The sequence below is a fragment of the Cajanus cajan genome, chromosome 7, assembly GCF_000230855.2.
Source record: "Cajanus cajan strain Asha chromosome 7, NIPB_CcT2T_4, whole genome shotgun sequence".
NCBI classification, from domain to species: Eukaryota; Viridiplantae; Streptophyta; class Magnoliopsida; order Fabales; family Fabaceae; genus Cajanus; species Cajanus cajan.
The window spans coordinates 57,435,900-57,462,249 of record NC_138523.1 but is presented as its reverse complement, the minus strand read 5'-3'; the positions used below and the strand labels follow the sequence as shown (position 1 = coordinate 57,462,249).

Genomic DNA, 26,350 nt, shown 5'->3' with positions numbered 1-26,350 from the left:
AATATAGCTAAACGTACTCCAGTTTCTTTCACAATTTGTGGCTGAAGTTTTTTGACTTAAAACTTTAATAGCCACACGTTGAAGTTCAGGAGAGCATGAACCAAACATCAACCACCATTCAGCTTTTTAAGAGATCAAGCAAAAAAAAGTTATTATTTATAAAAAAATACATTTATTTATTGAGAAAGGAAGAAACTATATTTACCTGGATTCATTCTAGACCAAGCTCTTTGAGCTTGAGGTGTAGCAAATGTTTCACCCATGTCTTTAAACAATACCAACTATATAACATTATATTGTATAAGATATCAATACATAGTTATATAACAATAATTTTAAAAAACAAAATATAATTATTTATTACTAACCGAGTTTAAAGCTTTAATTTGATCATCCATGTTTCTCTCCAATTTCATGATGACCTTTTTGGTCCCTTCAAATGTCTCTCGATACACATCAGATCCATGTTCAACTCCATATTGAAATTGTGGATTAAGAAAATACCCTAAAAAATAAATAGTTAATCAATATGTATCTATAATTGTATGTATTAATGTATTGCTTTATATAATAAACGTAAAATTACAATGACATACCAGCAGAATGAAGATCAGAATGCATGAATTTCCAACGCTTGTCAATTATTTCTTGGTATTGAGAATAATAACGAGAACTTTTTTGAATTGATTGTTTAGCTCGATCAATTGCCTCATATATAAAACCCATTGTTGGTTTCTCATCACCATCAACTAGCCTCAAAACTTTTACTAAAGGCTCAAATACCTTCAATATATCATTAACCTTGCTCCAAAAATCATTGCCAATAACAATTTGTCTTGCTTCAAATGCCAATCCATTTTTGTCTCTTCCAAATTTAGATCGTCTAAATTCTTCTGAGTTGAACATGTTCCTCAAGCCTTGCTTTTGTTGCACAATTGCTTGAAGTTGTAAGAATTGTGTTGCAAATCGGGTAACACCAGGACGAACAATTTCTCTACCTCCAGTGTATTTTTTCATGAGATTTACAATCCATGTGTGATTGTAGATAAAAGTTGTTACAACTTTTGCATCACTTAATAACTTTTGCACATTCTTTTTTTTTTCCTATATCCTCCAAACAAAGATCCAAACAATGTGCTGCACATGCAGTCCAATATAAATGTTGTCTCTTTTCCATCAACTTTTGACCAGCTGCTTTAAGTGCTTTTTCATTATCTGTAATAACTTGAATTACAAATTCTTCTCCCACTTCGTCCACAACCTTATCCAATAACTGAAAGTAGTAATCAGTATTTCTACTGTCAACATTAGAAGCATCAATAGATTTCAAGAAAATTGTTCCCTTGCTACAATACACTAGAAAATTCATAATATGTGTATGATTTACACTATCTGTCCAACCATCACACATTATTGTTACTCCTTTTTCCTTCCATGTAGTTTTCAACTTGCTTATCCATTCTTGCATGCTTTTATATTCAGCTTCTAAATACACATCAGAAACTTCATAAGGTGTAGGGCATTTAACTGATGGACCTACCTCAGCTGCTGCAATAATCAAATTATGCAACCATGGAGAATTTGATAAATTCATAGGTAAGCGTTCATAAATTATAAACTTGCTTACCGCTTCTCCGAGCTTTTTCTTTAATGTTTTCATAAGACCCCCACCTATTTTTGGTTGTTTCATACTTTTACTTCTCACAAGATCCACATTTGTAGATCATAAAACAAAAGTAGCATCTTCTTTTCTTGAAGTTTGACTAACACTCATGTGAGAGCTTCCACCTGATTCATAGATGTTATTAGATCCCTCTGTTTGTTGTCTGAATCGTTGTCTATCTTCCCACTCACGTTGTGATCTAATGCTTTGTTGCGAAGCTATCATCATCTCCTCGTCACTATCTTCTTCATCATCTTCTCTTAATCGAGATTCAAATTCTTCTTTTCTTTTTCTAAAGTCAATTTTCTTTTCTTTTTTATCTTTGAGAAGTTTCATCATATTCTCCCTAACAAATGACGTGACTCTTGGACAACCTGCTACTTGACCTTTATCATGTGTTATGTGTTGCTTCAATCTTGTAATGCCACCCCTTATTATCTTTTGACAAAGTTTACATTGGACATTGTTGCGATTTCCTGCTATAGGTACTCCAAAATGCCATCCAATATCGTCGCTTGGAGCACCTTCGAGTCTTCCTATAGGAAATTCTTCATTTGATGTCATTGTGTATATATATCTGTATAAAATTTTGAAAATATAATATCAATCAATAATTAAGTTATATTTCGAACTTCATAACAATGACTAATAAATTAACATAATAATAAAAATAAATATAAACAACCAAATAGTGATATACATATAATTAGGCTAAACATATTATTATATATAAAAATATTGCAAAATATTGCTAAACTAAACTAAACTAGAAGAAAACTAAACTAAACTATAATAAATAGTTCACTAAACTAAATTGAACTAAAATAAATATTGACTAAACTAAACTAAACTATTATCTAGATTAGTGTACTATAGTTCTAGGAGTTTGAACTAAACTATATCAATTAAATTAAATTATTATTAATTATAAATTAAACTATTATTAATTATAACATTTTTCTATTCACGTAAGATTGTTTTCATTTTTTGTTAATTATAGGTGTGCAGAAATAAAAATAAATTTAAAAATATAAATTATCAATAATTAAAAACAACTTTATATCACAATATAAATTATTTATTATAAATTTAAAAATATAATTTATATAGTAAAAGTATTTATTTATGACAAATTAATTTCAATTTCAATAATTTATATAGGCAAAAATATTTATTTATTATAAGTCATATATATATATATATAATTATCTTCTACAAAAATATTTTTAAGGACTACTATTTAATTAAATTATTTTTAGTTATTTTTCTTTTAGAATAGTGTTTCTTGATATTTTTTCATATAGCTTATAATTCATCATTATTGTTTTCATTTCTAAATTAAATTTCAATTTTTTTAAAAGAATTAATCAATAGTTAAACAAAACTTTCATAAAATAAATTATTTAACACAGAAGATATAAAACGTAATTTACATAAAATAAATAGTACCAAGGCCCACGTTCAAACCACTTAATTTTTTTTTTCATGCACCAGTTAGTCTCCTAATCTCACTAAAGGCCCATGTACACTCATTAATTAAAAAATTTTATTAAAATAAATTTCTCATTAGGCCACGTACAGCCCACGTACCCAAACCACCTAACTTTTTTTCATGTACCAGTGACTCTCCCAAACTCAGTAGAAGGCCCGCGTCCACTAAGTAAAAAATTAATTAAAATCAATTTCTAGGTTTTCATTCCTATCCTATTTCATAAGGGTTGCTGCCTTGTTGGTTCCATGCGCCGTTCTTCCCCCAAAGTCCCAAACTACTCCAGAATCCATATTCACCGCAACATTCAAGCATTTCAAGCCAAAATCAAAGAGAAACAGGGAAGAGGCAGAAAACTTACGATTAACAAAAGCTTCCTCTTCTTGGTAGAGATACAAGGGAGTTCCGAGTTCCGAATGCAAGTGTAAGTTAAGTTCCGAGTTCCGAGTTCCTCTTCTATGCTTTGTTTTTCATCTTTTATGTCAAAGTTTGAACTTTGAACCATTATTGATCTGAATATATTCTCTGAATCCTTGTTCTCTTCTCTGAAAAAGCTTCCCGAAAGTTAGCTTTTTTTTAAAAAAAAAGTTACTTTTTTAAAAACGATTCCTTGTTCTTGTCGTTTGCGGATTCAAAACGGAGGTGTTGCGGACGCAACACCGTTACGCTACGGAAAAATCTGTGATTTACGGTCTCACCGCAATTGCGGTCTGATGCCGTTGCGGATAGGGCTGCAACCGCAATATTGCGGCCGCAATGCGTGATGCGGTCCGCAATTTAGAACCCTGGTTGAATGTGTGGTAGGAACATTTTAACACCCAATCATTTGCATTTATTTTCTTAACATAACCCGTGCGTTCAACAGGGTTATTTTAACCATCTAATTGAGAATCCGACACTAAACCAATTCAGCTATCTTTGAACGCTAAATTTGCAGAAAACTGGTGTAAATCAAATCCTAGCTAGCTCTTAACAAACAAAAATGTGGTTTAAAATAAGGTATGCAATCAATAAACGAGACACATATCCAACCAACATCTTACCTCCAGCCAACATCTGCTTTTACATTTTTCAGATTACAAGCATTGTCTTCTATCTCATTGAGTTGGTACTTCAAATCTACATTCAAAAGCACACAAAAAATGAAGCGTTGTGCGGTGAGAAAAATTAGGAAAAGGAGAGAAAACAAAAACCCTAACAAATGTTATGCGGAACGAGAAAATGAGAGAAATGTTGTGGATGTGGCACAGTGGAGGTGATGAGGAAAAGCTCAGAGAAGTGTTACAGTGAGTGGCGTGCGGAGGTTACATTTACGGAGGTGCGGAGGTTACGGAGGTGACTTACTTAAGAAGTGTTGTGCGGCGGTGATGAAGAAAAATAGTATTGCGGAGGTGAATGCAATCAGTACAGTGAAGGAAGACGGAAATGTGTTTACGTTGAGTCAAAAATATTTTCAATTTTTAAATTAATAAAAATAATCATAAATAAAAAAATTGGCAGGAAATACTACTCAAAAAAAATAAATTACTTGCAAATTTATATTTAAAATAAAATTTGTAGGAAAATAAAAAAAATCCTGCAAATTTTTTTAAAAATTTTTATTTGCAACAAAAAATTTATATAATTAATATTTTTGTAGTAAAATTTGCAAAAATTTTCTGCAAATTTAAAACCATAAAAATATTTGTAATAATTTATTAGAGATTTATATTTACAAGAATTTTTACAATAATTTTCTATAAATATTTTTTCGCATGAAAATTCTTGGGTAAATAACATATTTATAGTAGTGGTACCAGGACAAAGGTAAATATTCAACTTGCAAGTAACAATTACAGTACATGGGCAAATATATAAATATAGTCCTGTAATTAATGCGTTTTCCTTTTGTTGCTGTATAAATAGTTATTTTAATTCCACATGTGAAAACATTGAGTTGTAACTTGTAATTATAGCTTTATTTAGGTTTCACTGGATGATATAATTTGATTTTGATGTTTTCTTTATAACCTTAAGCCTTATAATGAAATTCATTTAACTAATCATAGGTATAGCATCATTAATTAAATTAGGTTTTGTTTTCTGGTTTGGAGAGTCATTGGTTGTTGTCCTTTCACTGTCAATAATAACTTTATCTTTATTCTGTTATGGCAAGATTCTACACATTTACTCGGCTCAAAAGTCGTTTGCTATAATCAGCTGTCAAGTCAATTTTTTTTTTATTTATAAAAATTATACAATATAATTTTTATGTTATTTTTAAAAATAAATTAAAATTATCATCTTTTATATATATTTTTGTTATTTAAATATAACATGATACGATTATAATAGTTTGTTATCTTTATTATTAATTTTTTATGCATTATACTTAAAAAGGGTAAAATATATATTTGATTTTTTAAAAAATTTTCAAAATTTTATTCTAATTTTTAATTTATTTTTATCCTTTTAATTTGGAGATACATTACTTTTAATCCTTAAAGTTATTTGTATAATATTTTATAAAAGTTGATAATATAAAAATAAATTAAATAAAAATATAATATATCTTATTATTGTTATTTCTTTAATATAATAAAACATGTTATTTTTTATTAAAGGTTTAATATATTAAATGTATAATGTAATAAAAATATAGTATATCTGTAACCATGTTTTAGTTGACCAAATTTACATAGTCGTTGTTTATTGTCTTAAACCTATCGTCTGAAATTTACAGAGTCCACTTTTTCCAATGCATATAGTATCTACAGATGACGAGAACAAAATTATATGGATCCAATCAACAATTCATCATAAAGGACATGTAAACGCATTATTTTTCTGAAAAATTACAGCTCACTCCAAACTAAAATGTTATTATTTGCGGGTCACACATGGAGCTTACTATACTATACATACATAATAAACACACACGGGTATGAGACAATTCTTGCTCCTGCATTTTCAATCATTTATTATTTGCAGGGCACATGAAAAGCTTATTATACCAACAAATACATGAGATGCATATCATGAATCATTTGGGATCTATGGTGAAAAAGGTTTGGATAAAAGTAAGAATTACAATTAGTAATGCAGCAAAAAAGGCAATTATAGTCCAGGGGGTACTGAAATGAGTATTGTAAGCTTCAGCCAACCATGTCTTCCACTTAGTTCTGTAATGCTTTTCAATTTGCTGCTTAACAGCAACATATTTCTTGCTGAAGGCCACAACATTATTGTGGCACCAGTCAGAATACATTTTAGTTGGCAGATCATCACCCAATTCATTGAAGAGATTGGCCAAGTCTTCGTCGCTTCCGAGTAAGTTTGAAAATACACCACTTAATCTCAGCTCCTTCGCATCTTCAGCATTGTCAATCAATGAATCCATGAATGAAATGAACGAGCAAAATTCATAGTTGCTACGAGCATCTGGACACATCTCATACGCTATGAGGTTTGGAAAAAAAGAGAGCGTGTTATCATTGAAATGAAATATTGGAAGTCTCAATTCCCCACTAATCCACTTAGATTTGAAATGAATGTCATTCCATGCAAATGAATTTTCTGCGGACGAATTTGGTGTCATCCGAATCCCTGCTCTTTTTAGATCTCGTATGTTCTTATAAGTAAACCAATTGTCAGCATTTGGGTCTATTTGAAAATTGTTGTCTTCATCACCATCATCTTGCTGGTTTAGGAATAATGAGCGACTATAATCGAGTATATGAATTGGTTTAGGATTTTGGACAATGACATCTATTGTGCCACAACGTTTGGATTCACCGAAGTCAGAATGATTGGAAAATAAAATTTCCAACTCGGGACCTTTGTGACACCCTTACTACCCCAACATATATATTGTAATAATAAAAACTTATAAATAAATTTTTCAATTTCGGTAAAAGGGTTCACATGAGAATCTTAAAAAATTATCCTTCAATAACCATCAATAACCACAATAACAAAAAATGAAACGCAAGAGTTTTCAAATTATTTTCAAAATAACATTTACAATAAAAACCTATGTTCTAAAAATCCTTTTTGCCCCGATGTCACAATATCAGAGCATCCCGATAATTCAACCGTTGGCATTCTAGATACCACTCGTAGCCAGATCTTCCTCACCTAAAATATCCACAAATCGCACGGTGAGAAAAGAAAACATCTATATATATAGCACATAAAAAAACACAATATATTATTTAATATTTGTAAATATTTCAACATATCGTATTTCAATCAATCATGCATTGTCATCACGTCATAATTCTCAATCAAACCAATCATCACAAATCTTGCACTTCACACTATGCCAAGGTCACGCTACCCATTTAACAATCCTGGGTCGTGCTCACCCCTGATATAACACTGTGCCAAGGTCACGTTATCCCTATCTTAGGGCCGTGCTCACCCCTGATATAACACTGTGCCAAGGTCACGTTATCCCTAATCTAGGGCCGTGCTCACCCCTGACATGTTAACCAAGGTCACGATACTCATGTAACAATCTCGGGCCGTGCTCACCCCTGGTCATAGGTGTGAAGAACCACAACCACATCTCATTCACATTCCACACAACATCTCATAATTTAATTTCATACATATATCAAATATGTCCAAAATAATGGGTTTCACACGTATCAAGTAATTCACATTTAAATCATTAATTTTTATCAAATAATATAACAATGATATTCATAAATTAATATAATAAACAACGGAATTACCAATTTAATATAATTTCAACATAAACAGTAAAACCCCTAATTGTTCCAAAACCTAGCTCACAGACACTTTTCTACAATTTTGTTCTCTCTCCCAGATCATCATTCTTACGATTTAAATATATATTTCTAATCCTCGACACATACAGAATCTAATGGTATAATTAATTCCTCAAACAGAAATAATCTAATTTTTCCAAAACCTAACCTACAGACACTTTTCTATAATTTTGTTCTCCCTCCTAGAGCATCATTTTTACTAACAAATTATATATTTATTGTCCTAAATATATACAGAATCAAATAATGCCAATAATTCTTCAAACAGAAATATTTCTAAAATTACTCATAATTCTAAGGGGTTCTTCCTCTACCCAATTCCCTCATCTAACTCTATATATAAATAATTCCCTTTTTCTCCCGTACCTGGATATGAAGAAGCTGAATTTACACTAGATCTAGTTGGTCCCCCTCGTTGGGTTCCCCTCGGTCTGAAGCAGAAAGGAGAGAAAAGAAGAGAGAGAGCAGAAGAAAAGAAATCAGAAATGAGAGGTGTGCTTTTTGGGAGTGGCAAACAGCTATATTTATAGGCTTTTTACGCCGGAACGGCCCGTTCCAAATCCGGAACGGGCCGTTCCAGACCCTTAAAACGTGGCTAAAAAATACATCCAGAACGGCCCGTTCCAAAATCAGAACGGCCCGTTCTGGTGTGCATTAATTACCCCCAACGGCCATAATTTTGGGAATGCCCCGTTCCAGGCCCGTTCTCATTTAGGGTTAAAGGCATATTTAATAGTCCGGAACGGCCCGTTCCACCTTGAGAACGGCCCGTTCTGGGCTATTAACTCACACACAACTTGGTAGTTTGGAACGGCCCGTTCCGAGCTACTAAATTATATACCTTTTGGTAGTTTGGAACGACCCGTTCCAATTCCGGAACAGCCCGTTCCAAGCTACTAAATCACCCCTATCATCTTTATAAAATTACCAAAATACCCTCAATTAAAATAAATAAATAAAAGTGGAATAAAAACTGAGGTGTTACAATTCTCCCCTCCTTTAAGAAATTTCGTCCTCGAAATTACCTGAAGCAAATAAAAATGGATATGAAGCTTTCATCTTCTCCTCTAACTCCCAAGTAGCACTTTCAGGTGCAGCTCCTCCCCAAATAACTTTCACCAAAGGAATTTCCTTACCCCTAAGTTGCTTCACCATTCGATCCTCGACTCTCACCGGGGCAGCTTCCACAGTTAGGTTCTCCTTAACCTCAAGATGATCCGACTCAATCATATGCGAAGGGTCATGGATGTATTTCCGAAGTTGGGAAATGTGGAAGACATCATGGAGATTTGATAGATTAGGAGGCAAAGCAATTTGGTAGGCAACACTACCGACTCTTTTTAGAATTTGGAAAGGACCAATAAATCGAGGAGTAAGTTTTCTGGATTTCAATGCCCTACCAACCCCAGTCCACGGAGTGACTTTCAAAAACACATGGTCACCTTCTTGAAATTCTAAGTCCTTCCTTCTCTTGTTAGCATAACTTTTCTGTCTACTCTGAGCTGTCCTCATCCTCTCTTGTATCAATCTAACCTTATCAGTGGTTTGTTGCACAATCTCAGGTCCTAAGATAATATTATCACCAGGCTCGCACCAACACAAAGGGGTCCTACACCTCCTACCATACAAGGCTTCATAAGGTGCCATACCTATACTAGAGTGGTAACTATTAATATAGGTAAACTCTATCAAAGGTAAAAGACTATCCCAACTACCCCCTTGGTCCAACACACAGGCTCTAAGCAAATCTTCTAAAGATTGAATAGTCCTCTCAGTCTGACCATCAGTTTGAGGGTGGTAAGCTGAACTAAGTCTAAGTTGGGTCCCCAAAGCTCGTTGTAGGCTCTCCCAAAACCTAGAGGTGAATCTAGGGTCTCTATCTGAAACTATGCTAGATGGTATCCCATGCAATCTCACAATCTCATCAATATACAGTCCATCCAATCTCTCTAGAGAATACCTAATGTTAATAGGTAAGAAATGAGCACTCTTAGTCAACCTATCAACTATAACCCAAATAGAATCATGCCCTCTCCTAGTCCTAGGCAAAGCAACTACAAAATCCATAGAAATGCTATCCCACTTCCACTCGGGTATACTCAAAGGCTGAAGTAGTCCTGAAGGTTTTTGATGTTCTATCTTAGCCTTCTGACACACTAAACAGGCACTCACAAATTCAGCTATATCTTTCTTCATCCTAGGCCACCAAAATATCTTCCTAAGGTCTTGATACATCTTAGTTGCTCCTGGGTGAAAACTAAGCTTGCTCCTATGACCTTCCTCTAGGATCAAACGTCTAAGTATAGGGTCACTAGGCACGCACACTCGGTCTTTAAATCTTAACACTCCATCTACATCCAAGGTAAATTCTCCTCTAACACCTTGTCCTATAGCATCACGTCTAGCCACTAGAAATGAATCCATTAACTGTGCTTCTCCAATTTCCCTCAACAACTCACTAGTCACCCGAGTCATACCTAGTCTCACACTTCTAGGGGTCACCTCATAAGTCAAACTCAAGTCTCTAAATTGAGCCAAAAGGTCCATCTCCCTAATCATAAGAGAAGACAAATGCAAAGATTTCCTACTCAATGCATCAGCCACCACATTAGCTTTACCCGGATGATAACTAAGATCAAAATCATAGTCCTTAAGGAACTCTAACCATCTCCTTTGTCTCATATTTAATTCCTTTTGGTCAAATAAATACCTAAGACTCTTATGATCACTGAATACCTCAAATTTTGAACCATACAAATAATGTCTCCAAATCTTAAGTGTGAATACCACAGCTGCTAATTCAAGATCATGGGTGGGGTAATTCTTCTCATGTATTTTCAATTGCCTAGATGCATAAGATACGACCTTTCCTTCTTGCATTAACACTCCACCCAAACCCATCTTAGAAGCGTCACAATAAACCACAAAAGTCTTACTAAGGTCAGGCAACACTAAAACATGTGCACTAGTCAACTTCTCCTTAAGGGTTCGGAAACTATTCTCACATTTACTATCCCATACAAACACAACTCCTTTCCTAGTTAAACTTGTCAAGGGTAATGCTAACTTAGAGAATCCCTTTATGAATCTTCTATAATATCCAGCCAATCCAAGAAAACTCCTAATCTCACTAACTGACTTAGGTGTCTCCCATTTAAGCACCGCCTCAACTTTAGATGGATCTACTGCTATACCTCCACTTGAAATCACATGTCCTAAGAAACTCATCTCCTCTAGCCAAAAGTCACACTTAGACAACTTGGCATAAAGTTGTCTCTCCCTGAGAGTTTGAAGTACTACCTTTAAGTGTTCCTTATGCTCCTCTTTAGTCTTGGAATAAACTAGTATGTCATCTATGAAGACAACTACAAATTTATCCAAATACGGATGAAAAATTCGGTTCATGTAATCCATAAAAATTGCAGGAGCATTTGTCACACCAAAAGGCATTACTAGATACTCATAGTGTCCATAACGAGTCCTAAATGCTGTCTTAGGTACATCCTCATCCTTAACTCTAATCTGATGGTACCCCGATCTAAGATCAATTTTACTAAATACACAAGCACCCACCAACTGGTCCATAAGATCATCTATCCTAGGCAATGGATATTTATTCTTAATGGTCACCTTGTTCAACTGGCGATAATCTACACACAATCTCATACTACCATCCTTCTTCTTAACTAATAGTACGGGTGCTCCCCAAGGTGATACACTAGGCCTCACAAACCCCTTATCCAACAAGTCTTATATTTGTTTCTTAAGCTCCACTAACTCTACGGGTGACATCCTATAAGGTGTAATAGAAATAGGTCCTGTACCTAGTACTAAGTCTATGGAAAATTCTACTTCTCTTCTAGGTGGTAAGCTATTCATATCATCAGAGAAGACATCCGAAAAGTCACACACAACAGATAGTTCATTCACCAAAAATTACTCTCAGAATTCAAAGAAGCTAACAACATGTACACTTGGGCATCCTCTTCTAAAGATACCTTAACTTGGTTGGCAGTCAAATAATCCTTACTCACTTTTTCAACAGGCTCACCAAAGACAATAGATTTATCATCACAATTCAAAAGGACATGATTGGAAGATAACCAGTCCATACCCAGAATAACATCTAGCTGGCTTAGAGGCAAACAAATTAAGTCAACCATGAAATCTCTACCCTCAATAATCAAAGGACATTTTAAACAGACCTCAGAAGTAGACACTGAACCACTAGTTGGTGTCTCTACTATTAACTCAAAAGACAAGGAAGAAATAGGAAATTTTAATTTGGACACACACGCATGTGATATAAAAGAGTGAGTTGCACCAGAGTCATATAAAACAATTAGAGGAGTTCCATTAATGAAACAAATACCCTGGATTAAGTCTTTGGATTGCGAGGCTTCAGCACCACTCAAGGCAAACACCCTTCCTGTCGCTCGAGGTTTGCTAGCACTCCCTCCAACCTCTGTTGTCTTGTTCTTGGGACAATCACGAGCTCTGTGTCCCTTCTCTTGACATTTGAAGCACGTTATTTCTCTAGGTAACGGACATTCATATGCCCTATGACCTGGCTTCCCACAATTGTAGCAATTGTAGTGTGAAATAGAACCCACACTCCCTCCTCTAGAAGTTTGGCTAGCCGTGGGAACTTGGCTTCTTTGTTGCACAAAACCTTGATTATTCACCTTAGAACTCGAATTCCTGGCAAACTTGGTGTAAGGTTTACCCTTACCAGATGAACCAAACTTATTATTCCTCATGGGTCCTCCACTCTTATAATGAGTTACCCTAGCACGGTTGTCCTCATCATATACTCGGCACTTGTTTACCAATTCATGATAGTGAGTGATCCCTTGATAATTGAAAACTTGTTTAATCTCAGGGCGAAGACCACTCACAAACTTCACACATTTTTCCTCCTCATTGCCCACACCATCATACATAGGGCAGAATCTAACCAAGTCTTCAAACTTAGTCACATAATCAGCCACAGAATCTTCTCCTTGCTTCAATTCAAGGAATTCCACCTGTTTCTTATGTCTTACATCTCGGGGAAAGTATTTCTCCAAGAATAGCTGCTTGAAATTCTCCCAGTTCACATGGGTACCTGCAGCTATCATTCTTTGCAGAGCACCTTGCCACCAGATGCCAGCCTCTCCAGAAAGCATGAAGGTAGCCAAAGTCACCTTCTGTATCAAAGGACATCCCATAGCTTGGAATATCTTTTCCACTTCAAAAATCCAGTCAGCAGCTCCATCAGGATTATAACCCCCACGGAAGCTTGGCGATATCAGAGCATCCCGATAATTCAACCGTTGGCATTCTAGATACCACTCGTAGCCAGATCTTCCTCACCTAAAATATCCACAAATCGCACGGTGAGAAAAGAAAACATCTATATATATAGCACATAAGAAAACACAATATATTATTTAATATTCGTAAATATTTCAACATATCGTATTTCAATCAATCATGCATTGTCATCACGTCATAATTCTCAATCAAACCAATCATCACAAATCTTGCACTTCACACTATGCCAAGGTCACGCTACCCATTTAACAATCCCGGGCCGTGCTCACCCCTGATATAACACTGTGCCAAGGTCACGTTATCCCTATCTTAGGGCCGTGCTCACCCCTGACATGTTAACCAAGGTCACGATACCCACGTAACAATCCAGAGCCGTGCTCACCCCTGATATAATACTATGCCAAGGTCACGTTACCCCTAATCTAGGGCTGTGCTCACCCCTGACATGTTAACCAAGGTCACGATACTCATGTAACAATCTTGGGCCCTGCTCACCCCTGGTCATAGGTGTGAAGAACCACAACCACATCTCATTCACATTCCACACAACATCTCATAATTTAATTTCATACATATATCAGATATGTCCAAAATAATGGGTTTCACACGTATCAAGTAATTCACATTTAAATCATCAATTTTTATCAAATAATATAACAATGATATTCATAAATTAATATAATAAACAACGGAATTACCAATTTAATATAATTTCAACATAAACAGTAAAACCCCTAATTGTTCCAAAACCTAGCTCACAGGCACTTTTCTACAATTTTGTTCTCTCTCCCAGATCATCATTCTTACGATTTAAATATATATTTCTAATCCTCGACACATACAGAATATAATGGTATAATTAATTCCTCAAACAGAAATAATCCAATTTTTCCAAAACCTAACCTACAAGCACTTTTCTATAATTTTGTTCTCCCTTCTAGAGCATCATTTTTACTAACAAATTATATATTTATTGTCCTAAATATATACAGAATCAAATAATGCCAATAATTCTTCAAACAGAAATATTTCTAAAATTACTCATAATTCTAAGGGGTTCTTCCTCTACCCAATTCCCTCATGTAACTCTATATATAAATAATTCTCTTTTTCCCCCGTACCTGGATATGAAGAAGCTGAATCTACACTAGATCTGGTTGGTCCCCCTCGTTGGGTTCCCCTCGGTCTGAAGCAAAAAGGAGAGAAAAGAAGAGAGAGAGCAGAAGAAAAGAAATAAAAAATGAGAGGTGTGCTTTTTGGGAGTGGCAAACAGCTCTATTTATAGGCTTTTTACGCCGGAACGGCCCGTTCCAAAACCAGAACGGCCCGTTCTGGTGTGCATTAATTAGCCCCAACGGCTATAATTTTGGGAACGCCCCGTTCCAGGCCCGTTCTCATTTAGGGTTAAAGGCATATTTAATAGTCTGGAACGGCCCGTTCCACCTTGAGAACGGCCCGTTCTGGGCTATTAACTCACACACAACTTGGTAGTTTGGAACGGCCTGTTCCAATTCCGGAACGGCCCGTTCCGAGCTACTAAATTATATACCTTTTGGTAGTTTGGAACGGCCCGTTCCAATTCCGGAACAGCCCGTTCCAAGCTACTAAATCACCCCTATCATCTTTATAAAATTACCAAAATACCCTCAATTAAAATAAATAAATAAAAGTGGAATAAAAACTGAGGTGTTACAACCTTCCTTTTTGCTTAGCATCTCAAGTAATCTCCTTGGAAGTTGGTTTTCCAACAATGATGTATCTCTCCAAATTTCCAATAATTGGTGAAGCTTAAGGTTTAGGGCTTCTGGACGTTGATCATCAATATTTTCCATGAAATGAAGCAAAGAACATCCATCCACAAACAACATCCAAGCAAGGTCTTTTACGTCCAATATTACGTCATCAGCAAACTCTTTCTTTAATTCTTCCATGTTATCTTCTATTCTTTTAAGCAAAACGTGTGTCACTTCATCAGAATCTTGATTTTCATTGTATTTTGCAACAAACTTTGATGTCCACAGAAGTTTATAATGCTCTCCTTCCTTTAGAATTTCACTACCATGATGGATGGGACCAAATGATATCATCCTTGACGTACAATACTTCACAAACCTTTCATTACGTCGCAACAAAGCAGGTACCCTTTGGATCTTGTGAGTTGAAATTATGTTCTTATCAAATCTTTGTTCAGCCGTTTTTAGTTGGACAAGCTTCTCATCTAATTTCGTGCTCATTATTGAAGAGTTGGCTGGTCTCCAAAATTTTTGCTAAGATTCCTTGTGGTTTTTCCGGAACTATCTAATACAAATACAAATGTTATAAATAAGGCACAACATAAAAATCAAACAAAAGGGAAAACACTCACCATTAGTCTTACCTTCTCTTTTTCCTTTCTTTATTCCCAATTTTTATTTTATATATGAATCACTAAGAATAAATTTTACTATTGATTGTTTTTTTACTACGGTCACTATGTAATTTTATTGTCTTGATAAATTTTCTTTCAAAATTAATTCATGAATTTCTCAAATTTTACAATCCTCACTTCAAATTATTTTAATCCCAAAATCTTTATATCATTTTTTGGTTGTTGTTGAAAATCTATATAAATTGAACCTATATTGAATCATTTTCTACTTAAAACTCACTAATCAAAATATCACACATTTCACCTAAAAATAAATATTAGACTTATATTTTTCCTTGTTTAAAACTTCAATCTTTCACCTCACAAAATCTTTAAATATCATTATTTTATTTTCTCCTTTTGAACCATTTTAATAATTTTCTATCTCAAATTCATCGTATTATACTTCTTATTATTCGATTCAACATTAAAAAAATGATGGTCGCATGTAAAAGAAAGTGATAGGGGAACTCAAACCAAAGTCGAGCTAATAATTCCAGAGAATGAGGGATAAAAAATGCAAAAGAAAAAAGAGAGTAAAATATACATCAACACATGAAAAAGAAAAGAATAAAGTATAGCAAATTAATCATAAATCATAATGACGGATAAAATAATAAGTAAAAAAATTTAATTAAGCTTAAATATGTTTACATCTCTATGATCAATATCATTCTGTCTTTTTTTATTCTCTGTAAATTTTTTTGTTAATTTTAGATTCTTATAATTTTCTTAGTGCTATCTTTTAGTCTTTATTATTAGCTCTAATTAATTTATTTCTAAAATAAATAAAAAATATAGAATATTAATTAAGATAACAGATAATATTTTAAATTAAGATAATTAAATTATTTTTGTGCATAATTTAATTAAGTAATATATTTATTGTTTATTATAAGTAAGAAAAATTACATGTAATTTTATATTTTATTTTTTTTAATATAATATGAAAAATATTTTTTTAATATTATTCTTACTTTTCAGTTAACCAATTTATTTATAACATTATATTTTAAAAATATAATTTAATGAAACGCTTATAATTTTTTTTCTTCAATATATTACTTTTATGACAAAATTACTACTTGTTACACATAAAAATAAATAATTATATTACAATTAATTAAAATTAATAAATTGATACTTAAAAGTAGCATTAAAAGTTAGGTATTAAAATACATTATAAGTAAATTATAATATATTTTAAAAAAATACAATATTAAAAAAATTAACAAAATTAAATGTAAGAATAAAATTAAATACAATAAAAATTAAATTATGATAAAAGGAATAAACTAAATGTAATAAATATGATTGTTTGTAATATATTAAAATTAAAAATTAAGTGCAAAATTAAATTATATATAATTTTATTGTTTTATATAATAATAAATATATTAATTAGATCATGCATGTAAATGTAATTTAATTATTTCAATCTAAAATATTATTTATTACCTTTATTATCTTAATTGATATTTTATATTTTGTCTCAATTTTTGTGTGGCAATTTTCTTTCTCCTTTTAGCACAAAACTAACTAGAATTATTAATAAGGATTATAAAGCAACACAAAGAAACGTCAAAGAACTAAAAATGAATAATTATTTTAGAGAAATTAAAATAAGATAAAATAATATTTGCAAGAAATTAAATTTTATTTAAGCAAAAAAAAATACATCAATAAAAGGTAGTGACATTTCTTATATACAATTTTATTTATGACATTAAATGAACCTATATAGTTAATTAATAAAATAGAAAAAATACATTGCAGGGCATTTTTTCTACATATGATATTTATATTGTTGAGAGCTCTTTAGTTTCTAACTCTTTCCTTATTAATGCTGAGAAAAACTCTGCAGTGTCTCTATGGCGGAGATCGGAGTGAGAGATTGAAAGCTACAGCAAGTACTGTATTATATGATAAGAGCTTGAAGAGGCCTTGGAATGGAGATCAAACGTATACCTTTGCCAACATCAAGACGCGAACAAATGGAAATATTAAACTTGCAAGTTGCACATGTCAAAATTAATAAAAATAAAAATATTGAACTTGCAAATTGCAAGACACAGACAAAGATAAATACTAATTAAACTTGCAAGTTGCAATCACATAAACCCAAAAATACTATTAAACTTGCACATGGAATGGAAGCAACTATCTGCTTTTGATAACATTATCATCCTGACTTGATTTTTCAAAAGTCCATAAACATCCACATATTAAACTTGCAAATCGCAAGACGAGGACAAAGGTAAATATTCAACTAGCAAGTAACAATTACAGTACATGGGCAAATATATAAATATAATCCTGTAATTAATGCGTTTTCCTTTTGTTGCTGTATAAATAGTTATTTTAATTCCACACTTGTTTTTGAAATTTGTTCATTGTATAACATGCGAAAACATTGAGTTGTAACTTGTAATAATAGCTTTATTTAGGTTTCACTGGATGATTTAATTTGATTTTGATGTTTTCTTTATAACCTTAAGCCTTATAAATTCATTTAACTAATCATAGGTATAGCATCATTAATTAAATTAGGTTTTGTTTTCTGATTTGAACAGTCATTGGTTGTTGTCCTTTCACTGTCAATAATAACTTTATCTTTATCTTTATTCTGTTATGTCAAGCTTCTACACATTTACTCGGCTCAAAAGTCGTTTGCTGTAATCAGGCACGTCAAATTTTTTTTTTAATTATACAATAGAATTTTTATATTATTTTTAAAAATAAATTAAAATTATCATCTTTTATATATATTTTTGTTTTCCTTATTATTAATTTTTTTATACATTATATATATAAAAGGATAAAATATATTTTTAATCTTTTTAAAATTTTTCAAAATCTGTTATAAATTTTTAATTTATTTTTGTCTTTTTAATTTGGAAATAAATTATTTTTTATCCTTAAAATTATTCGTATAATATTTTATAAAAATTGATAATATAAAAGAAAATTAAATAAAAATATAATATATCTATTATTAGTGTTATTTCTTTAATATAATAAAACATGTTATTTTTTATCAAAGGTTTAATGTATTAAATGTTTAATGTAAGTATATCTATAAACATTTTTTAGTGGCTTTTTGACCAAAGTAGGGCTGTATGAAAACTTATTTACGTAAATGAGGCTCTTTTGAAATTATTTACGCCTTTGGGACTGTTTACAACGGTGTCGCTATGGGCCATAGCGACACCATTGCCACGTGGCTTTTTTTTTTTTTTTTGGTGTGGGGTGGGTTCGAATGAGTCATACCAGTGTCGCTATGGGCTGAGGCAACACAGTTTGTGGGCCAATAAAAATGGTGTAGCCCATAGCGACACCCTTTAAGAAAAAAAAAACGAAAAAAAGTAAAATAATTTAAATGTAAGTTTAAAATAATCAACTGAGTTTACTTATTATATATTTATAAAAATAAAAAATATTTTTTTAAAAACGTAATTTTAAAAAATATATATAATTATTTTTGTGAGTGGCGCTATGACCTATAGCGACACAGTGTCGCTATAGGCTATAACGCCACAATTTAATTTGTTTTTTTTTTAATTATTAAAGCCATTGTTTGTTGCTATAATCTGCTACAACATTAAAAAAAAGATGGAATTACAAACAGGTGGTGCTTTAACCGACCAAACATCACCTATTAAACAACTTTAAAAGCGTAATTTATTTTAAACAATCCTTTCTAATAATATGTTTTTAAAACCCACTCACCATTGTTAAAAAAAAAAAAATCTTAGAGTGCACTACATAAAAATAAATAAATAACACTAAAGTGCAGTCTCTTTTTACTGGTCCATCGTATATGGAAGCTCCATGTTGAATGCGGTATCTTATAATAGTGGCTATAGCGAAACAGCGGCGCTATAGCACCCAGCGACACCTTATTCTTCTTTTTTTTTTCAAGTATTATCTTATTTTTTTTTAATATTTCTGTATTTTTATATTATCATATAAATTAAAATGACTATTTATAAACTTATTTTTCCATTAATTTCTTTATTTAATATATATATATATATATTTATTTATTTTTATCTATTTATAATAGTGTCGCTGTGGGCTATAGCGCCACTGTGTCGTTATAGCCCATAGCGACACCAGCTGTATTTTACGTTTTAATATTTTAAATTATGTAGTATATTATTTTTGTAATTTTTTATTTTACATTATCATATAAATTTTAATAACTATTTTATAATTTTTTTTTCAATAATTATATTTTTTGAATTTTTGTTTTTTAAATTTCAAATATGAGGCGCTATGGGCTACAACGACTTCATTGAAGCTATTAGTGTCGCTATAGGCTGCACCAACTTCGTTAATATGGCTTTCATGACTTCTCTGGAGTTAAAAAAATGCCACGTGGCAATGGTGTCGCTATGGCCCATAGCGACACCGTTGTAAACAGCCTCAAAGGCGTAAATAGTTTCAAAAGAGCTCCATTTACGTAAATAAGTTTTCATACAGCCCTACTTTAGTCAAAAAACCTTTTTTAGTTGATCAAATTTACATGGTCGTTGTTTGTTGTCTTAAACCTATCGTCTGAAATTTACTCGGGCCACTTTTTCCAATGCATAACACCAATAGTATCTACAAACGACGAGAACAAAATTATATAGATCCAATCAACAATTCATCATAAAGAACATGTAAACACATTATTTTTCTGAAAAATTACAGCTCACTCCAAACTAAAAAATTATTATTTGCGGGTCACACATGGAGCTTACTATACTACATACACAACAAACACAGACGGGTACGAGACAACTCTTGCTCCTGCATTTTCAATCATTTATTATTTGCAGGGCACATGAAAGGCTTATTATACCAACAAATACATGAGATGCATAATGAATCATCTGGGATCTATGGTGAAAAAGGTTTGGATAAAACTCAAAAATAAAATTAGTAATGCAGCAAAAAAGGCAATTATAGTCCATGGGGTACTGAAATGAGTATTGTAAGCTTCAGCCAACCATGTCTTCCACTTAGTTCTGTAATGCTTTTCAATTTGCTGCTTAACAGCAACATATTTCTTGCTGAAGGCCACAACATTATCGAGACACCAGCAGTCAGAATATATTTTAGTTGGCAGATCAGCACCCAATTCATTGAGGAGATTGGCCAAGTCTTCGTCGCTTCCGAGCAAATTTCTAAATACACCACTTAATCTCAGCTCCTTCACATCTTCACCATTGTCAATCAATGAATCCATGAAGGAAATGAACGAGCAACATTCATATTTGCTAAGAACATCTGGACACATCTCATACGCTATCAGGTTTCGAAAAAAATAGTGTGTTATCATAGAAATTAAATATTGGAAGTCTCAATTCCCCACTAAACCACTTAGATTTGAAATGAACCTCATTCCATGCATATGGACTTTTTGCTGAGGAATTCGGTATCATCTGAATCCCTGCTCTTTTTAGATCTCGTACGTTCTTATAAGTAAACCAATTACCAGTTTTTGGGTCTATTTGAAAATTGTTGTCTTCATTATCATCATCTTGCTGGTTTTGGATTGTATTTATCCCCATTTGAATATTGATCTCCCTTTCGGGTGACAGGTATTCTGAGCGATAATAATCAAGTAAATGAATTGGATTAGGATTTTTGACAGAGACACTCATTGTGTCCCTATGTTTGGATTGACCAAAGTCAGCATGATTAGAAAATAAAAATTCCAATTTGGGTCCTTCCTCTTTACTTAGCATCTCAAGTAATCTCCTTGGAAGTTGGTTTTCCAACAAAATTGTATCTCTCTGAATTTGCAATAGTTGGTGAAGCTTAAGATTTAGTGCTTCTGGACACTCGACATCAATATTTTTCATGAAATGAAGCAAAGAGCATCCATTCACAAACAACATCCAAACAAGGTCATTATCATCACACGTCTCTATTTCCAATATTATGTCATCCGCAAACTCTTTCTTCAATTCTTCCAAGTTATCTTCTATTCTTTTAAGCAAAACTATTGTCACTTCATCAGAATCTTGATTTTCATTGTATTTTGCAACAAACTTTGATGTTCACAGAAGTTTATAATGCTCTCCTTCCTTTAGAATTTCACTACCGTGATGGATGGGACCAAATGATATCATGCATCTTTGGTGTACAATACTTTACAAACTTGTCATTACGTCGCAACATAAGAGGTACCCTTTACATCTTGGGAGTTGAAATTATGTTCTTATCAAATCTTTGTTCAACCTTTTTTAGTTGGGCAAGCTTATCTAATTTCCTGCTCATTATTGAAGAGTTGGCTGATCTCCAAAATTTTTGCTAAGATTCCTTGTATATATTCCAGAACTATCTAATACAAATACAAATGTTATATATAAATTAGAGGCACAACATAAAAATCAAATAAAAGGGAAAATACTCACCATTAATCTTACCTTCTCTTTTTTCCTTTCTTTATTCCCATTTTTTTTATATATGAATCACTAAGAATAAATTCTACTATTGATTGTTTTTTACTACGATCTCACTATGTAATTTTATTGTCTTGATATTTTTTCTTTCAAAATTAATTCATGAATTTCTCAAGTTTTACAATCCTGCCTTCAATTTTTTTTAATTCCAAAATCTTTATATCATTTTTTGGTTGTTGTTGAAAATATCTATAAATTGAACCTATATCGAATCATTTTCTACTTAAAACTCACTAATCAAAACATCACACATTTCATCTAAAAATAAAAATTAGACTTATATTTTTCCTTGTTTAAAACTTCAATCTTTCACCTCACAAAATCTTTAAATATCATTATTTTATTTTCTCCTTTTTGAACCATTTTAATAATTTTCTATATCAAATTCATCGTATTATACTTCTTATTATTCGATTCAACATTAAAAAAAATGATGGTCATATGTAAAAGAAAGTGATAGGGGAACTTAACCAAATTCGAGCTAATAATTCCAGAGAAAGGGGGATACAAATTGCAAAAGACAAAAAAGAGTAAAATATACATCAATACATGAAAAAGAAAATAATAAAGTAGCAAATTAATCATAAATCATAATGACGGATAAAATAATAAGTAAAAAAATTTAAGCTCAAATATGTTTTCATCTCTATGATCAATATCATTCTGTCTTTTTTTATTCTCTGTAATTTTTTTTTTAATTTTAGATTCTTACGATTTTCTTATTGTTATCTTTTAGTCTTTATTACTAGCTCTAATTAAATTATTTCTAAAATAAATAAAAAAATATAGAATATTAATTAAGATAACAGATAATATTTTAAATTAAGATAATTAAATTATTTTTGTGCATAATTTAATTAAGTAATATATTTATTGTTTAATATAAGTAAGAAAATTACATGTAATTTTATGAATTGGTTTAGGATTTTGGACAAAGACATTTATTGTTCCATTTCGTTTGTATTTACCAAAGTCAAGATGATTGGAAAATAAATATTCCAATTTGGGTCCTCCCTTTTTGCTTAGCATCTCAAGTAATCTCCTTGGAAGTTGGTTCTCCAACAAAAGTGTATCTCTCCAAATATACATTAGTTGGTCAAACTTGAGGTTTAGGTAATTGTCATCAACATTTTTCATGAAATGAAGTAAAGAACATCCATTCATAAACAATACCCAAGCAAGGTAATTGTCATTATACTTCCCTTCCAATATTACATCATCATCAAACTCCTTTTTCAATTCTTCCATGTTATCTTCTATGGTTTTAAACAAAATTTGACTTGTTTCATCAGAATCTTAATTTTCATTGTATTTTGCCACAAATTTTGATGTCCATAGAAGTTTATAATGCTCTCCTTATTTTAGAATTCACTACCATGATGAATGAGACCAAATGATATCATCTTTGGTGTACAATACTTCACAAACTTGTCATTATGTCGCAAAATAACAGGTAGCCTTTGGATCTTGGAAGTTGAAATTTTGTTGTTATTAAATCTTTGTTCAACCTTTTTCAGTTGGGCAAGTCTTACATCTAATTTCGTGCTCATTATTGAAGAGTTAGCTGGTCGATCTCTAAAATTTTTGCTAGGATTCCTTGTGTTTATTCCAGAACTATCTAATTCAAATACAGAAGTTAAAAATTAGAGGCAAAACATAAAAACAAAATAAAAGAGAAAATACTCACCATGTAATCCTTACCTTCTGTTTTTCCTTTCTTTCATCCCAATTTTTTAATAGGATTGACTTAAAGAATTCCTTATGTTATGGATTTAAATCACTTTCATTTCTTCTCTTTTTTTCACCTTAACGTGACATTTTGTTTCCAAATACGTAATTCTATAAGTTACTAGTCATTTTTTATTTTTATTTTTCATTTTTGAATAGAGGTACCCTAGTTCCTTATATATAATATGTTAATTTATAGGCTAGCTGCAGTCATTGTAAAAAATTAATTGTGATAAGTCTGTTTCAAATCACAAGGTTAAGTCTGTTTTCGCATTATGTTTATTAACGTGCATAAAATTGAGTTTAATTGTGATACACTTCCTATGTAAAAAATTTACGATGTCAATTAAGCAGGAATCATCTTTGGATTACTTTTAAAGTAGTTTTTATAAAAGTAAACAAACTTATCATAAATAATAATCATTAGATAACAATGTTAAAAACATTTTACGTACCTTATCCGTGCAGTTCAATTAAATTCCATAAGATTTCAGTTTTTGATTTTTACATTTATTTTGTACATAATGCTACATTTTGATTGCACGTTTCCTGTATCATAGTTGATCTTCTGATGATTTCTTTTATTTATTTCAGCTTTACGTGAAAAAGTCTATAAGCAGATTGAAGCTGCCATATCAAAATTTCGAGAAATAAAGGACAACATTAATGAAGGTTTAAAATTCTCTGTTACTCTGCAGGTAAGAACTTATCAAATATATGGTTTTAATTTTACTATGAAGGTACCGATCTATTAATTGAATAAATTTTATCATCATTCTAATTTAAATCGTGCCCAATATTATTCAAAAATATGGTTGGCCAGTCTTGTTTAAAATAAATATTTATCGAGCAATACTAATATGTATATTCTTTGTTTAATAGGATGCAATCACAAATGTAAAGCAGCAGAGCACGGACTTTGTGATGACAAGGAACATTCAGTGCAGAGAAATGATTGAAGATGTTCAGAGACAAGTGGCTGGTCTGAGTTTCCAGGATAACAAAAACACAGGTGCTTTTAACAACAACTACCCTTCAGTGGGAAGCCAAAATCAAAGATCCACTACACAAACAGATCCTCGTCCCCAAACACCATATTATCAGCCAGTTGAGCAGCCACCAGTTCCTCCCTATCCCCATCACCCCCCTTCCCCATATGGTGGTCCTGCACATCATGCACCTCCACCTCCATACCATATTCCACCGGCATCAACTGCTCCATACCCACCTCAGGTTCATCAGCAACCACCGGCAAACCATGAGTATGGCCAACCAGCATATCCTGGATGGCGTGGTCCGTACTACAACGCGCAAGCACAGCAACCTGGTTCTGTTCCCCGGCCTCCTTATACCATTCCATCTCCATACCCTCCGCCTCACCAAAGTGGCTATTATAAGCAGCAATAGTGTTCATCCATACATCTTGTAGGATAAAGATCATATTCTTTCTCTTCAATAAATGAGATTCAGCCCTTTATCTTAAAGCATTTGTATAGCGTGAATGAATATTCTGTTTTTTCTTTTTGGCTTGTGTTGGTTTGCATTATCATTGGATTGTGCATATTTAAGCTTATAAAACGTTGTATGTATAGATTGTTTGACTCGTACTTTACGAGGGGGATTCTCCCACCTATAAAGCTCTATTTGAAAAGGAAATATAGAGCACTACTAGAGGAAATATAAAGCTCACGTGATCCATAGTATCATATTTATTATCAGAATTTTCGTTGCCTTCTATGTTCATTTCTCCTTTGAATGGGTCGTGTGAAACTCTTTCAGATTCTGGTACTTTGACGAAAGATATTCTCTTAATTTGAAGTTAATGACATTTATGAAGATGGGTTCAAATTATATTTTTTGTTGCATTAATTTGGCTTGACGCATATAGTCAAGGAAGGAAAATGGTTCTTGTAAACTATTTTAAGGTTTGAAGTTAATGTAGGTGAGGACTATACAACACTTTCACTTCGTATTGTTTTTGTTAACTATTTCAGGAATCAAATTCAATAACGTTTTTGTAACAGATCGATATTTCAACAAATTCAATAACGTCGTAAACCACTTGACTGAATATTACTCACAGATGTTTATGATCCCGTACCAAGCATGGGTTGATTACTAGTTATATTAACACACAATCTGATAGGTCCCGATCCCGATCCTATAAATTGTTATTTGCAGGACACATGAAGACCTTATTATACTAACACACACACGAAAATCTGAACACATTTCATGCGCTATAAGGTTACGAAAAACCAGGGCGTGATATCGTTGAAACAAAATATTGGGAGTCTCAATTCCTCACTAAACCACCTAGAGGCGAAATGAATGTTATTCTATGAATATGGATTTTTGGTTGAGGAATTCGGTATCACTCGAATCCCCGCTCTTTTTAGATCTCATATGTTCTTATTTATACAATTGACAAAAAAATTCATTCTACTGTTGAATTTTTTTTGTGTGTAATTTTTTTAATTTCTTATTTAATTTAATTTTTTTTTATCATAATTA

General features: G+C 32.1%; 2 protein-coding genes across 2 annotated transcripts; one reads left to right on the top strand and one right to left on the bottom strand.

Annotated features, from left to right (window-relative positions):
* Positions 1-176: 176 nt before the first annotated feature.
* On the bottom strand, positions 177-1,714 carry LOC145950100 (uncharacterized). The gene is made up of 3 exons (XM_083061031.1): positions 597-1,714; positions 369-505; positions 177-281 (listed from the first exon to the last, which is right to left on the bottom strand). Exons 1-3 carry the CDS (start codon positions 1,015-1,017, stop codon positions 177-179), a joined length of 663 nt encoding a protein of 220 aa, XP_082917157.1. The 5' UTR covers positions 1,018-1,714.
* A 21,762-nt stretch (positions 1,715-23,476) lies between these two features.
* LOC145949646 (vacuolar-sorting protein BRO1-like) lies at positions 23,477-25,557 on the top strand. The gene is made up of 3 exons (XM_083060246.1): positions 23,477-23,561; positions 24,431-24,534; positions 24,719-25,557. The coding sequence occupies exons 1-3, from the start codon at positions 23,492-23,494 to the stop codon at positions 25,241-25,243; spliced, it is 699 nt and encodes a 232-aa protein (XP_082916372.1). The 5' UTR covers positions 23,477-23,491; the 3' UTR covers positions 25,244-25,557.
* The last annotated feature ends 793 nt before the right edge of the window (positions 25,558-26,350 follow it).

Excerpts from the sequence above, each read along its gene's own strand:
- LOC145949646 (XM_083060246.1), top strand. The coding sequence starts at position 23,492 with ATGAGACCAAATGATATCATCTTTGGTGTACAATACTTCACAAACTTG. Across the intron at positions 23,562-24,430 it reads ATTATGTCGCAAAATAACAG|CTTTACGTGAAAAAGTCTAT; the intron begins GTAGCCTTTGGA and ends TATTTATTTCAG. Across the intron at positions 24,535-24,718 it reads AATTCTCTGTTACTCTGCAG|GATGCAATCACAAATGTAAA; the intron begins GTAAGAACTTAT and ends TTTGTTTAATAG.
- LOC145950100 (XM_083061031.1), bottom strand. The coding sequence starts at position 1,017 with ATGAAAAAATACACTGGAGGTAGAGAAATTGTTCGTCCTGGTGTTACC. Across the intron at positions 506-596 it reads TTCTGATCTTCATTCTGCTG|GGTATTTTCTTAATCCACAA; the intron begins GTATGTCATTGT and ends TTTATTTTTTAG. Across the intron at positions 282-368 it reads AAATTAAAGCTTTAAACTCG|TTGGTATTGTTTAAAGACAT; the intron begins GTTAGTAATAAA and ends AATGTTATATAG.